At 43.4% G+C, this 16,213-nt stretch overlaps 1 protein-coding gene across 6 annotated transcripts in view; it reads right to left on the bottom strand.

The window, feature by feature from the left end:
- Positions 1-16,213, bottom strand: part of Sfi1 (SFI1 centrin binding protein) — a 63,756-nt gene that overhangs the window by 30,351 nt on the left and 17,192 nt on the right. For all 6 annotated transcript variants that reach the window (XR_007210503.1, XM_048343337.1, XM_048343336.1 and 3 more), the window contains 6 exons: positions 14,467-14,561; positions 11,442-11,559; positions 10,203-10,305; positions 6,148-6,304; positions 3,575-3,736; positions 820-890 (listed from right to left, as the gene is read on the bottom strand). Coding sequence is in view for 5 of the 6 variants with exons in the window: in XM_048343337.1 (XP_048199294.1) it covers positions 820-890; positions 3,575-3,736; positions 6,148-6,304; positions 10,203-10,305; positions 11,442-11,559; positions 14,467-14,561 (706 nt within the window). In the remaining variant the exon portion in view is untranslated. The remainder of the gene's footprint in view (positions 1-819; positions 891-3,574; positions 3,737-6,147; positions 6,305-10,202; positions 10,306-11,441; positions 11,560-14,466; positions 14,562-16,213) is intronic.

Here is a 16,213-nt window from a genome sequence, read left to right as displayed (position 1 = left end):
GCTTGGATCCTACTGTGGTAAGACCTCAGGGACTCATGTTTGCTATACAGCTTTGCTAGAGTGGACTAGAAGGAATCTGGGAAGTAGGGGTCTTGGAACAGGAACAGAACACCCAGGCCTGGCTCTAGCTCCATCATAATGCCTCACATCGGACCTAGCCAAAACCCATTTGCCCCTCTTGACCCTGAACCTTGGGCTGCAGTATTCTGCCACAGAAGTGAAGATTTGATAGCCTTGGAAGTTCTCATGTTATGGAGCTTGAGGCTCTTATACGTCTTTGATGACTAGCTCAGATGGCCAGGTAGGGGACAGTGGCTAGTTGAACAGAAACTGACTGTCCAGATCTCGTCTCAAGGTCAACACTGTGACTTTGGTCTTTGTTACAGATGAGGCTCTGCCACTCCAAATGGGGTCCACTACGTAAAAAGACTACATCACTTTATGCTCCTTCATATCTTCGAATATTTCTGACCCTACATCATTACCTGCCCTGATCCAAAATGCATATGAGAAGACCAACAATAAAAAGAGTGCTTCAAGACTGCAGCTCAAGCCAGGTGCTGGTGGCTCACACCTGTAATCCCAGCAACTCAGGAGGCTGTGGCTCAAAGTGGTATAACACTGCCTTGAGCAAAAAAGCTGAGAGACAGTGCCCAGGCCCTGAGCTCAAGGACGATGGACAAACAAACTTAAAAAAGACTGCAGCTCACTCAGACCTGGAGGACCTTCTCCCTCAAGAGTCAGTATGGAAGAGTGAGGATCCCAAGCGGGTAACTCCAAGGCCATGGGGTAGAGTCTGCTAGGCTTTGGCACTCTTACCAGCAGCCTGTGTTGGTGGTGCTTGTCTGCCACCTCCCACTGGGCAGCTTCTTCGGCACGCAGCAGCATGTCTGCCAGGAGCTAAGGCCTCCAGTGTCAACATGGCTCCTAGCCCCACAGAGTGCATCTGCTTCCTGACCCATATGAAGTACCACAGCTGTAAGGGGAACAGGGCTGATGTCCACCTCCGTCCCTTGGTAACCCCAGGAAAGGGAAGGGGAATCAGAAGAGTTCCTTATCAAACAGTTGGCCTGGCCTCCTCTTTGAATCCTGTGATGGGAAGCAAACAGTACCCAAGTACCAATTTGGGTAAGCATTTCCAAATCACCACATCTTAGGAACTGGCTCCTTTGCTGCACTCTCTGTTTTGGTATCACAATCCAATCAGACATTGGAGTGAAAAAGCTGGGAGTTATTTTCAAACACTTTTTCTTCCCACATCACCCATGTTATCAGCCACCAAGCCCATCTGCTCTCCTTCTGGGCCTCTCTCTCCATCTCCAGCAATGTTCTGTCCCTGCAGCTCATCTGCATTGTCCCTCACACAGAACATAAGCATGCGCTCACATGGACTGGTGCCCCTGGGCCAGCTTCCATCCTCTAATCCACAACTCTCTAAAGCACAAATCTACGCTGGTGCATGGCTTCTCCAGAAGCTCCCCAGTGCCAATCAGAAAAAGCAGCAGATTCCTGAGCCTGCACTGGCCCTCCCACCAGCAACACCCTACAACTCACTAGCTGAATGTTTCTCCTCACTTGTAAACCTGGGCAGATAGCATCCCTTCCACCTGAAATGTCTTTCCTAGTTTCTCTGGCTGGAGAACTTGTCTTCCTCTTAACATTTACATTCAGTTCAAACATTCCCTCCTGTCCTGAATCTCCATAGAACTGCATGCAAATCTCCTACTATCAGCCTAGACTGACCTTAAACTCACAATCCTTCTGCCTCAGCTTCCTGCATACTGGGATTCTAAGTGTGTGCCACGATGCCTTTCTTTGATACAAACTTCTTTTCTTTGGTGCCAGATTTGGGGCTTGAGCTCAAGGCCTGAGCACTGACCATGAGCTTCTGTGCTCAAAGCTAGTGTTCTACTGCTTGGGCCACAACTCCACTTATGGCTTTTTAGTAGTTAACTGAATATTAAAATCTCATGGACTTTCCTGCTTGGGCTGACACTGAACCTCAATCAGATCTCAGCCTCCTACAGAGCTAGGATCACAGGCATACCCAGATTTTACTCATTTTTAATACAAATATTTGTGACTGAACTTACCACACCATAGTCAACCCATTTTCATGTCTGTTTGTCCCTTGAGACAAACAATACTCTGAGTCTTTTGAGTTGCTCCATCTATAAAACTAAAACAGCAGCATTTAACATGATTCGGTGATGGAACAAATGAATGAATGAATGTGTGGATGTACTTCCAGGCCCCCTAAATCTTCATCATGGACACATACTGCATGGGGGGTGTAATAATTAAGAACACTTATACAGTAGTAAAGGCCTATGTTCTACCAAATACTTAGCAAATCTCTTATAACACCCATCTGTTTCTCACCTGCAAGTGAAGATAGGAACAACTATTCCACAGCATTGCTACAAAGACTGATAGAATTATGCATAATGACTACAGATGGTACCAAGTTCAATAAACAAGAGCCATGGCCACAATGATGATACCACTGAGAAGCAGATGGCTGGGACTATTTCCACTCCCTGAGTGCACAGAGAAACACCAGGAAATGACAACAGAAAAAGAGATGGCGCCAGGTGCCAGTACCTCATACCTGTCCTAGCTACTCAGGAAGCTGAGATCTGAGGATCACAGTTCAAAGCCAGCAGGGGCAGCAAAGTCTGTGAGACTCATCTCCAATTAACCACCAGAAAACTGGAAGTGGTGTTGTAGCTCAAGTGGTAGAACACTAGCCTTGAGCAAAAAGCAGCTTAGGGACAGTGCCTAGGCCCAGAGTTCAAGCCCCATGACCTGGAGGGGGTGGAGGTAGATGGAACAATAATGGAGGAGGCAAAAGAGATTTAGTCGGTGGGGAGCAGCCAGAGATGCTGGCTGTATTTTTTTTTGGTCAGTCCTGGGGCTTGAATTCAGGGCCTGGGCTCTGTCCCTGATGGCCTAGTGGCAAGAGTGCTTGCCTCTTATACATGAAGCCCTGGGTTCGATTCCCCAGCACCACATATATGGAAAATGGCCAGAAGTGGTGCTGTGGCTCAAGTGGCAGAGTGCTAGCCTTGAGCAAAAAGAAGCCAGGGACAGTGCTCAGGTCCTGAGTTCAAGCCCAGGACTGGCCAAAAAAAAAAAAAAACTTTCAAAACTTTCAAATTACAAAGCTAGCACTCTACCACTTGAGCTACAGCGCCACTTCTGGCTTGAGTAGTTTATTGAAGATAAGTCTCATGGACTTTCCAGCCCAGGCAGTTTCAAAGAGCACTCCTCAGCAGTCATCCTCCTGAGCAGCTAGTAGCATGAGCCACCAGTTCTTGGCTTCCAGCTCAATTTGTTTTTAAGTTGGGTGGTAAGTTCATAGGTGTTTATTTTACTACTACTCATTAAAGTGTATGTTGTACATACTCTTTCAATGCATAGTCCAAGTTAAAACAACAACAAAGTAACTCAAAGAGGTCAGCAGAGATAAGGCTGTGTTAGAGAGTTTGCTGTGTCTTCCTGACACTTTGCCATGCAGCTCCATGCTGTCCTGGCTACAGGGTGCACAGGCCTGGGAGACTGAGAAGGATACAGTGTTTCCAGTGTATGAAGACCCTCCGGAGTGCCATCTTCCTGGCCAGCTTCTCCACCAGGGCCTGGTGAGCAGACAAGCTCTGCCTCCAGTGCCAGGCCCACTGCCAGTCACAGAAGTGTATCTGCAGCACAGTGACATGGTGGAACCGCTCAGCCACCTCTGCAACAGAGAAATAACTTCAGTTTCTTCCTGCTTTTCCACTCAGTGAGAGATGGTGCGAGACAACAAGCCTAACCACTAGCAACTGCAGGGATTCAAGGATGCTCCTGGAAAGGATATTCACAAGTTTTTCTTTTTTTGTGTGTTGGTCCTGGGGCTTGAACTTAGGGCCTAGGCACTGCCCCTGAGGTTTTTTGTTGTTGTTTATGTTTTCCTCAAGGCTAGCGCTCTATCATTTGAGCCACAGCTCCACTTCTGGCTTTTTGTTAGTTAATAGATGAGTCTCATGACTCCCCTCACCCCCCCACCCCCCGCCACTGGCTTTGAATCTCAAACCTCAGATTTTAGCCTCCTGAGTACCTAATATTATAGGCATGAGCCACTGGTGCCTAGCTCTTCAAAAGTATTTTAGGCAGGGTTGTAACTTAGCTCAGTAATAGAGCAACAGAGCCTGTGTGTAGCATATCCAAGGCCTTTAAGTCTGATCCTCACAATCAAAAAATAAAAAGTTGCAAAGTTGTCAGGAATTCCTGAGCTGCTTTTCCTCTCTCCAAGGAAAGAGCCAAAGGTCTGTAATTTTAGGGATGAGGATGCTGTAAAATAAATTTTATCACCAACTGCTCAGGAATGGCAATTGATGCTTTCAGAAAAGACTGTGCTGCTGGGCACCTGTGGCTCATGTCTGTAATCTTAGCTACTCAGGAGGCTGAGATCTGAGGATTGCGGTTCAAATCCAGCCTGGGTAGAAAAGTCATGAGACATATCTCCAATTAACCACCAAAGGAAAAAAAAAAGCTGAAAGTGGGGCTATGGTTCAAATATTAGGAGACCTATCCTACAGAAGAAAAAAAAAAGAAAAGAAAAAGTTCAGGGACAGCACCCAGGTGCTAAGTTCAAGCCCCAGGACCAGTGTGCGAACATGGATGGGCATGGGCATGGGCATACACATACATACAAACATACATACATACATACACACACACACACGATTGTGTTAATTTCTGACTGTACATGGATATCTATGAATAGGACTTGGAGACCAAAGCAATGACACAGAACCCTTGGTGGCATACTGGCAAAACCTATCCAGAATTTTAGCCAGCCTGACTTAGCTACTAGCTACATCTCTTTCAACACTCCAGCTGATGATCTGATGAGCTGAAGGGAGTCAAACCTGAATTCAAATGCTATAGCTGGAGGAGGTGTTATATGTCACTCATTATGCTCAACAGCCTGTTGTATCCACCTTCCAACCCTGGGCACTAATTGCATGACTTGTAGACACATTATAACTCTTCCTAGAGGGGAGACTTCTGTGGGGAGGCTTGCGAGAAAGCAGGAGAGCCTAACCTAAGATAGCACTCACGCTGTTATCCAAAGACATTCAAGTACAAAAAAGATTGTCATTGATCATGTTCTTATGATTACTACTTCTGAAACCAACCAGGAAACTAAGTCACAAATATATTATTCCAGCCGAATAGCTCATGTCTATAATCATAGCTACCCAGGAGGCTAAGATCTGAAGATCTTGATTCCGAGACAGCCTGGGCAGGGAAAGTCTGTGAGGCCCTTATCTCTGATGAATCACCAAAAAAGCTAGAAATAGAGCTGTGGCTCAAATGGCAGAATGCTAGCCTTGAGCACAAAATCCAGGGTTAGCACACATGCCTGAGGACAAAAAAAGAAACAGCTCTATTTAAAATATACACATTCATTGCAATAATCCAAATCATATTTAAGTAAAATATAGAAGACCAAAAGGAAGTAAGTGTGAATCCAGAATGATGTCTTCAATTGTGTGTGTGTATATGTGTGTGTGTGTGTCCTGGGGCTTGAATTCAGAGTTTGGGTACTGTCCCTGAGCTTTTGTACTCAAGGTTAGTACACTACCACTTTAGCCACAGTTCTACTTCTGGCTTTTTGGTGCTTTATTGGAGATAAGAGTCCCATGGACTTTCCTGCCTGGGCTGGCTTCAAACTGTAGTCCTCACATCTCAGCCTCCTGAGCAGCTAGGATTACAGGCATGAGCCACCAGCACTAGGCAAGAACGATGTATTCTAACAAAGGCAGCAATGGTACTCATTGGACACTATGTTGAAAATGAACTATACAACGTGTGGGTAGGGGTGGGAAGGGAAAACAAAGTAAGGGAAGAGGTGATACTGTCCAAAAAGAAATGTACTCTTTACCTGGCATATGTAACTGTACCCTCTCTGTATACCACCTTTATAATAGCAAAGAAAAAATTTTTTTAAAGAATGATATATTCTTTTTCTTCCAAAATCTTTTCCCCAAAATTTATGGCATGACATGGTAATATTTTTTCTTCATAAAGTATCACTGGCACCAGGAAAGGAGAGAGATCTTCCAATCAGGCCCATTTTGAGAGCCCAGGGGTCCTGCTCACCGTTCTGTTGCCTCTTCATCCTACGGACATGCAGGTATTCAAGCCACGTCTTCAAGGCTCTCTGCTTTTGCTGGTGATCATGGTGTCGTACTGCAGAAACCACTTTCCACTTCTCCCGTTGACTGTGCTGAAGCTCCTCTTGCCACCGTGACCAAGCCTAAAAACCAGAGAAATCACTGAATCAAGGGGGAGTCAGAAAAAACAAGGGAAATACAGGTGAGGGGAAGAAAGGAAACAGACACATCAGAGAGGCTAAAATTAGAAACCAGAGGCCAGGAGCAGTGACTCACACCTGTAATTCTACTCAAGAGGCTGAGAGCTGAGGATTAAGGTTCAAAGCCAGCCCAAACAACTAAGTCTGTGAGACTCCTAACTCCAATTAACTACCAAAAAGCTGGAAATAGAGCTGTGGGCCAAGTGGCAGAGACACTAGCCTTCAGCAAAAGAGCTCAGGGACATGTCCTGACTTTAAGCCTCAGGATGGGCATAACAAAACAAAACAAAAGAAATCAATGTATGAATAAACTACTTTCTTCCTACCGTACATCAAAAGACTCTTTTAAAAAAATTTATTGGGGGCTGGAATATGGCTTAGTGGTACAGTGCTTGCCTATCATGCATGAAGCCCTGAGTTCAATTCCTTAATATCACTTAAACAGAAAAAGCCAGAAGTTGCGGCAATGTGGCTCAAGTGGTAGAATGCTAGCCTTGAGCAAAAGCTCAGGGACAGGGCTGAGGATATAGCCTAGTGGCAAGAGTGCCTGCCTCGGATACACGAGGCCCTAGGTTCGATTCCCCAGCACCACATATACAGAAAACGGCCAGAAGCGGCGCTGTGGCTCAAGTGGCAGAGTGCTAGCCTTGAGCGGGAAGAAGCCAGGGACAGAGCTCAGGCCCTGAGTCCAAGGCCCAGGACTGGCAAAAAAAAAAAAAAAAAGCTCAGGGACAGTGCCCAGGCCCTGAGTTCAAGCCCCAGGACTGGCAAAAAAGAAAATTTAAAAACATATATATACATATGTGTGTGTACATATATATACACATATATATACTGTTATTATAAAATGATGTACAGGGGGATTACAGTTATAGAAGTCAGGTAAAGAGTACATTTTTATTTTTTTAAACCAGTCATGGGACTTGAACTCAGGGCCTAGGCTCTGTCCCTGAGCTTTTTTGCTCAATGCTAGTAGTGCTCTACCACTATGAGCCACAGAGCCATTTCCAAGAGTACATTTCTTTTTGCACAATGTCATCCCTTTCCTCACTCTTTCCCAGTTTCAAAGGGCTCCTTAAGTCACCTTTGACTGGACTCTAGACAAGACACAAAATACCAAGAATACACAGGTTTTTTTTTTGGCTTTGGTGTTTGCCAGTGCTGGGGTTTCAACTCAGGGCTTGGGTTCTGTCTCTGAACATTTTGTTCCAAGATAGAGCTCTACTACTTGAGCCACAGATCCACTTCTGGCTTTTTGGTGGTTAATTGGAGATAAGAGACTCATGGACTTTCCTCATCCTCCTGAGTAGCTAGGATTACAGGTGTGAGCCACTAGTGCCCAATGAGAAATAAATTTTTAAAGAAAAAATAATATCATGGTGAATTCTGATATTTACATTTCCAAATATAGACCATAAGGTTTTGATTGCGTTTATCTGATTCTACATTTGCAATAATTTATTTTGAAAATTCTGATTCCTAAGATAGTATTATAAAGCACTGCATTATGTTACAATGTACTCATAATAGTAGCAGCATATCAAACATAGGAGGGATGAGAACAGCTGGAAAGCAGATATCCAAATAGCACACAAGCTTATGAAAGGAGCCTCACAGCCACCAGTGAAATATAAAACAGTACCACAATGAAGTATCAACTGACATCTATCAACTTGGTAAAAATGCACAACTGTGGTAGTGCAACATCTGATGAAGCTGAAACACATGCAAGCATGTCAGCTGGCCTGGCATGAAAGGAATTGTGAGATACTTAATGAGGATGATGAGGTAAAAGCTCAATGACCCAGCAGATACTTCTAGCAAGCAGACCAAAGAAATCAGACACTTGTACAAGGGGACGCTTAACAATATCTTTGTGGCACTGTTTGTAATTGCAAAAGAGCAGAGGTAGCCAGCAGATCATTAGTCATTGAGTAAATAAACTGTGCCTTACTCATGTAATGGGCATAATAACAAGCAATTAACAGATCCCTGCAAGGGGATTATAGTGATTAGTAGGGTACTGGCTTATTATAGACAAGGCTCTGGGTTTGATCTCTAGCACCATTAAAAATAACAATAATAAGGAAGGAAAGAAGAGAAAAGAGAGGATCTGTCTCTGTATATACACATGAACAAATCTCAATACATTGTTGTATTTTAAACCCCAAGCTAGGGGGCTGGGAATGTGGCCTAGCCAAGAGTGCTTGCCTCGTATACATGGAGCCCTGGGTTCGATTCCTCAGCACCACATATACAGAAAACAGCCAGAAGTGGTGCTGTGGCTCAAGTGGCAGAGCACTAGCCTTGAGCAAAAAGAAGCCACGGACAGTGCTCAGGCCGAGTTCAAGGTCCAGGACTGGCAAAAAAAACAACAACAACAAAACCCAATCTAGGGGCTGGGAATGTGGCTTAGCAATACAGTGCTAGCCTAGCATGCACGAAGCTCTGGGTTCAATTTCTCAGCACCACATAAACAGGAAAAGCCAGAAGTAGCTCTGTGGCTCAAGTGGTAGAGCGCTAGCCTTGAGCACAGAGAGGCTCAGGGACAGAGCCCAGGCCCTGAGTTCAAGCCACAGGACAAAAATAAATAAACAGATAAATGAAACTGCTGCTGCTTTTGCTGGGACTGTTATTATTGGAAAGAATCATGTTTTTATTTATATTTTTGCTAGTCCTAGGGTTTGAACTCAGGGCCTGGGCTCTGTCCTTGAGCCTGTCTGTGCTCAAAGCTAGCGCTGTACTACTTGAGCCACTTCCAGCTTTTTCTGTCTATGTGGTACTGAGGAAATCGAACCCAGAGTTTCATGCATGCTAGGCAAACACTCTACTGCTAAGCCACATTCCCAGCCTGAATCATGTCTTCTTATTGCCTCCAAAGAACTAAAAGTTCAGAGGTCAGCAAGATTTTTCTTAAAGGGTCAGATAACAAGCATTTAAATCTTTTGCTATCCATATAGTCTCTGCTGCAAACACTCAACTCTGTCCCTATAACTTAGAAGTAGCCATAGAGAACACATTAATGAATAAGTATAGGCAACCCCAATAAAGCTTTATACACAAAAACAGCAGGACAAATTTGGGCCCAAATTTGTTCATCTCTAGTCCAGTCCAGGTAAGTGTATATTCAATTATGGGGAGAGGGGTGCTTGCTGCAGGTTGATTCTAGGGCCTCACACATGTTAAGCATGTATTCTACCACTGAACTATATCTCCAGATCCTGTGTATGCTATTTGCAATGTGATCTGCATATACTGGCATAGTCAGCAATGTGTTGTCAGATTACAAAGATACTACTAATACATTTACTAACAGGTATTTTTCTGTGTTCTATTTTGTGCAACTAATCAGCACACCAGCAAATATTCGATAGACATCAAAGGTCATAGGACTCTTACCACACCATACTTTTGGTATAGTCTTTAGGCCTTTACAATTGACCCAAAACTAATGGCTTTCCCAAATGAAATCTGTAAGAAAAATGAAGCTATAAAGAAACAGAAACTGATTTTTTTTGTTCAACTTTAGTTTCATTTTAGCCCACATTACTTTCTAATTTGCAGTTGAAAAAACAGTAAAGAGGAAATAAAAATAAACTGCTTTTAGCAAAAAGCTTTTGACTAATTCACAATTTCCTTCTATCCCCATAATGATAAGAATTCTCTACAAATTGTAAGAAGCACATAGTAAGCAAGCTCTGTCTACTCCACACAGCAGCATTTGCCTGTACAGGAGCCCAGGCTTCCATACTGTACCTGCCCTTCCAACACAAAGCCTGATGGCTTCCTGCTGACAACTCAGAAAGGACAGACAGCAAAGCCTGAGACTACTGGGACGCACCTGCAGCTGGAGGCTCAGGGCCCTGTGCTTCACAGCTGTAGCATGAAGAGCATGGTTCACATAGGCCTGTCTTAGTCGTTGCCTCCACTTGCTCCACCATACCCTGAAAGATACAATTAGAGGCGGAATCAGATAGGAAAAAGCCACTCAGAACAGAGAAGGGCAATTTAGGGGTTATGGCTCAAATCCCCAGCTCAAGTTTTCTCTCACACAGTGCCATCTCTAGATTGATACTGCTAGATCCATGACTAAAATGAAAATCAGTAACCAAGCCAGGAGCTGATGGCTCACACCTGTAATCCTAGCTACTCAAAAGGCTGAGATCTAAGGACTGAGGTTCAAAGCCAGCCCAGGCAAGAAAATCTGTGAGACTTTTATCTTCAATCATCCACCAAAAAACCTGAAGTGAAGCTATGGTTCAAGTGCCTACAGTACAAAAAAGCTAAAGAATAGCACCTAGACCCTGCCTGATTTTAAGTCCCAATACCAGAACAACAACAACAAAAATAACCCCAGAAACCAATAATCAATAAACAGTTCAAAACTATGGCTCAGGCATGTAATCCTAGATACTCAGGAGGCTGAAACTTGGAGGGGGTCATTGTTCAAAACCAGCCCAAGCAGACAAATTACAGGTTCTGATATCCAATTAACTTGCAAAAAGCCAGAAAGAGGGGCTAGGGATTTAGCTTAGTGGAAGAGCCCTTGCCTGACAAGTGCAAGGCCCTGAGTTCGGGCCTCGACTCTGGGGGGGAAAAAAAAGCTATAAAAAAGCCAGAAGAGGGGCTGGGAATATGGCCTAGTGGCAAGAGTGCTTGCCTCATATACATGAAGCCCTGGGTTCTATTCCTCAGCACCATATATATAGAAAACGGCCAGAAGTGGCACTGTGGCTCAAGAGGCAGAGTGCTAGCCTTGAGCAAAAAGAAGCCAGGGATAGTGCTCAGGCCCTAAGTCCAAGCCCTAGGACAAAAAAAAAGGCATGGCTCAAGTTGGAAAGTGTTTAGATCATGAGTTCAAACCCTAGGACCAGCAAAACTAAAAACTACTAGAGGGATGGAGTCTTGGCTGTAGTGATACAACACCGGCCCAGTAAGTGTGAGGACCTGGGTTCAATCTCCAGTATTGCAAAACAGAACGAGACAAAAGAAAACCCATTGTTTTAAAATGTTAAAGCAGGAAAAAGTTTCTGAGGTAAAAGGATAGCTTCCAGTCTGTAGGACAATGGAGCACACTCACCATAAGATGCTCCGCTGCCTAAACTCCAGAGCAGTAGTATGCATCTGAAGTTTGGTTCTACGAACAACCACGTAGATCAACCATGACTTCCAGGCCTTTTGCACCTTTTGCTTTACATCTAGAGACATCAAAGAGATGTTTTGAAGAGTAGGAGATAGATTATTCTGGCAACGATATAAGCTCAAGCTCTCTCTGAACTAATCATACCTTTGAATATGTACATCTTTCCAGCCTTCAAGTGCCCCCTGCTGGAAACGTGAGGAAGTGTTATAAAACTAAGAAAGATCCAAGTGTACATGGAAAGAATAAAAAAAATGGCAATATTTATAAAACATTTAAAGGAAAATAATTCTGTTGAACTTTCTAGGTATCTTTTATATCAAAATCTCTTATTTTTGGCCTGCCACCAGTGGCTCATGTCTGTAATCCTAGCTACTCAGGAGGCTGAGTTTTTTTGTTTTTGTCAGTTCTAGGGCTTAAACTCAGGGCCTAGGCTCTGTCCTTGAGCTCTTTTTGCTCAAGGCTAGCACTCTACCCCTTGAGCCACAGTGCCACTTCCGGCTTCTTCATGTATGTGGTACTGAGGAATCCAACACAGCGCTTCATGCATGCCAGGTAAGTACTCTACTAAGACAAACTCCTGGCCCCCAGGGGAGGCTGAGATTTAAGAATCGTGGTTCAAAGCCTGCCCAGGCAGGAAATTCCATGAGACTCTTATCTCCAATTAACCACCAAAAGCCAGAAATACAACTGTGGCTCCAAGTGGTAGAGTGCTAGCCTTGAGCAAAAAGAAGCTTAGGAACAGCACATAGGCCCTGGATTCAAGATCCAGGACCAGCACACACAAAAAATTCCCAACTGTGATAGGGCACACTTGTAATTCCAGCTTCTTGGCAGGATAAACCTTGCAGGGGTTCAAGGCTAGACTTAGGTCAGTATAAGACTGTAAAAAAAAAAATGAAAAGCCAAAACGTCTGTAGATATGACTCAATGGTAGAGAGTTTGTCTATTAATGATGAGACCCTGAACTCAATCCTCAGTACTGCAAAAGAAATAAAACCACTTGGTGTGTTTTTTAAGAGATACACTGTAGTATTTCCAGAAATTACATGCATAAATAAGCAGCAGAGAAGTTAAGATAGGAATGCCACAAGACTGGCAAAAACTGATAATCACTGAAGCTGAGTAATAGATATATAAAGATTCATTGTTCTATCATTCATTTTGGTTGATATTTTAATTTTTCCATAATATAAAGTTAATAAGAAGAAATCATGCCATAAAACTTGCTGTTTGGGGCTGAGAATGTGACTTAGCAGTAGAGTGCTTGCCTAGCATGCACCAAGGCCTGAGTTCAATTCTTCTGCACCACATAAACAGAAAAAGCCAGAAGTGGTGCTGTGGCTCAAATGGTAGAGTGTTAGCCTTGAGCAAAAGAAGCTCAGGGACAGTGACCAGGCCCTGAGTCCAAGCCCCAGGATTGGCAAAAACAAAAACAAAAAAACCTTGCTCTTCCAAATAATAATTGTGAAGTAGAATGAGCACAATAAAAAAAAGTCTGACCAAGGGGTGGTGATATGTGTTTGTAGCTACTTGGAACGCTTGGCAAGAAGTTGAGCATAGAAGTTCATGACCTACCTGGGGAACATAAGGATACCTCATCTCAAAAAGAAAGAAGGTATGGCCTGGGAATGTGGCTTAGCGGTAGAGTGCTTGCCTAGCATGTATGAAGCCCTGGGTTTGATTCCTTGGTACCACATAAACAGAAAAAGCCAGAAACAGAGCTGTGGCTCAAGTGGTAGAGTGCTAGCCTTGAGCAATGAAGTTCAGGGACAGTGCCCAGGCTCTGAGTTCAAGCTTCAGGACTTGAAGAAAAAAAAAGACACTGATGAAAGTGAACTATACATGGTAGAGAGATGGGAGGGACTTAAGAGTGAAAGGAAGACAGTGTACAAAAGGAAATGTACTTACTCCATGACTCATGTAATTGTAATCTTTCTGCACATTACTTTTATAATAACAATGAAGTAAATAACAGTGCTGAGGCCCTGAGTTCAAAGCCAAGTGATGGCACAAAAAGAAAAAAAATGAAAGACAGAGCTACTAATCAGTGGCTTATGCCTATAATTCTAGATTCTCAGGTGGTTGAGACCTGGAGGATCCTAGTTTGAAGCCAGTCCAAGTAGTAAAGTCTGAAAGACTTTTTTGTCAGTCCTGGGGCTTGCATTCAGGGCCTGGGCACTGTCCCTAACCCTCTTTGTGCTGATGGCTAGTACTCTACCACTTGAACCACAGCGCCACTTCTGACTTTTTCTAAGTAGTTTATTGGAGATAAGAGTCTTGGGCTGGGCTGGGAATATGGCCTAGTGGCAAGAGTGCTTGCCTCGTATACGTGAAGTCCTGGGTTCGATTCCCCAGCACCACATATATAGAAAATGACCAGAAGTGGCGCTGTGGCTCAAGTGGCAGAGTGCTAGCCTTGAGCAAAAAAGAAGCCAGGGACAGTGCTCAGGCCCTGAGTCCAAGGCCCAGGACTGGCAAAAAAAAAAAGTCTTAGACTGGGAATGTGGCTTAGTGGTCTGTTTGCCTTGCACCCTGGGTTTAATTCCTCAGTATCATAGAAAGAGGAAAAGCTGGAAGTGATGCTGTGGCCCAAGTGGTAGAGTGCTAGCCTTGAGCAAAAGAAGCTCAGGTACAATGTCCAGGCTCTGAGTTTAAGCCCTAGGACTGGCCAAAAAAAAAAAAAAGTCTCATGGATTTTTCTGCCTGGAATGGCTTTGAACCACAATCCTCAGATCTTAGCCTCCTGTGTAACTAGTACATGCATGAACCACAGGCACCCAGCTTCCAAGACTCTGATCTCTAATTAACCACCAAAATATGCTTAAATGCCCCAAATCATTCCATATGGAGAAAAACAGAGCCAGAAGTCTCTACCCAGAGAACACACACACACACACACAAACTAAAAAACACAAAAGGAAATTGAATACATCTTCTCTTGACATGACCTTCCTCTTCTCACCATGATTCTCAGCTTTAAGGTATTTGCTCCTCATCTCCTGTCGTTGGTACACATAAATCTTCCAGTTCTGGAACATCAGATTGTACAAGTAGTATCTGAGAGCCAAAAGAGAAAAAAACTTTCATTAAGACAATGAAAAGAACTCCTACGTGTAGCATACCCAGATTATTCTATACTTACAATAATTAATGTGGAAGCTACTGTCCTAAAACAGCCTCATCAGTACTTGTGCTCAAATTTCATTTCCCATAGTCACACTGAAACCTATTCATCTTAAAGATGAAACTGCTCTACACTTAAAAGTATCACTGAAAAAAGAGGAAGGAGGTAACAAGTTTGACAAGAAATGTACTAACTGCCTTACATATGAAACTGTAACCCCTCTGTATGCCACTTTGACAATAAATTTTTTAAAAATCACTGAGAAAAATACTTGACATGTCCAAGAATAACTCATTTTCAACATCCACAAGGCTAGAACATTTGCAAGGACAATTACATCCTCATCATCTGGATGTGTACACTACATACAATTTACTACTTTGCACTTAAAGTGTACAAAGTGCACTTAAGTGCACTTTGCACTTAAACATGTCAAAGGCACATTTTCCTTTTTTCCCCCCTTGATACAGACAGCATTAACCTCATTCTTCCATATAAGCATTATCTCACTTTCTATGATTGGATTTCATACTCCATTGGCTTACTGGAATTATTCAGCATGCCTATTTTTTGTCTAAAGTAACAATAAATCAAAACTCCTGCCCCAAAAAATCTAAACAGAGACTTTAATGAGAGTAAATACGATGTTAAGGGCATAAAAATATACTCGTGCTGGTGACTCACATCTGTAATCCTAGCTAGTCAAGAGTCTGAAAACTGGAGGATGAAGGTTCAAAGCCACCCTGAACAGAACAGTTCATGAGACTCTATCTCCAAAATAACCAGTAAAAAGCCAGCTTTAGGCCTGGCTCAAGTGGTATAACACCAGCTCTGAGCATGAGAGCTGAGCAAGTACAACTCTCTGAATTTTACTTTAAAAATAACAACAACGAAGTATTTACTCTAAAACTATAATAATGTGTATTTGATATAATTCCAATTTTCCCCCGCTATTTATCCTTAAGAATGTGAATGTTAAAGAGTTAAATAATTTGTATTTGTGTGTGTGTGTGTGTTACAGGGGCTTTAACTCCAGGCTTGAACTGTTCTTCAGTTTTTTTTGCTCAAGGCTGGCACTCTACCTCTTGAGCCACAGCTCCACTTCTGTTTCTTTTTTGTTGTTATTGTGGGGTTTTTTTTGAGGCATGGTTAACTGGAAATAAAGTGATTAAAAACTCTGCTCCTGCTGGGAATATGGCCTAGTGGCAAGAGTGCTTGCCTCCTATACATGAAGCTCTCGGTTCGATTCCCCAGCACCACGTATATGGAACACGGCCAGAAGTGGCGCTGTGGCTCAGGTGGCAGAGTGCTAGCTTTGAGCGGGAAGAAGCCAGGGATAGTGCTCAGGCCCTGAGTCCAAGGCCCAGGACTGGCCAAAAACAAAAACAAAAAAAAAAACTCTGCTCCTTTTAGCTGGGTATTGATAGCTCACACCTGTAATCCTAGCTACTCAGGACACTGAGATCTGAGGATTGCAATTCAAAGCCTCCCTGGGCAGGAAAGTACATGAGACTCTTACCTCCAATTAATCACAGAAAAAGCTCCAAGTAGTGCTATAGCTGAAGTGGTAGTATTCTAGCCTTGA

Source organism: Perognathus longimembris, chromosome 3, assembly GCF_023159225.1.
Source record: "Perognathus longimembris pacificus isolate PPM17 chromosome 3, ASM2315922v1, whole genome shotgun sequence".
NCBI classification, from domain to species: domain Eukaryota; kingdom Metazoa; phylum Chordata; class Mammalia; order Rodentia; family Heteromyidae; genus Perognathus; species Perognathus longimembris.
Note: the sequence above shows the minus strand (reverse complement) of the source record. Positions and strands in the feature narration are given on the sequence as shown.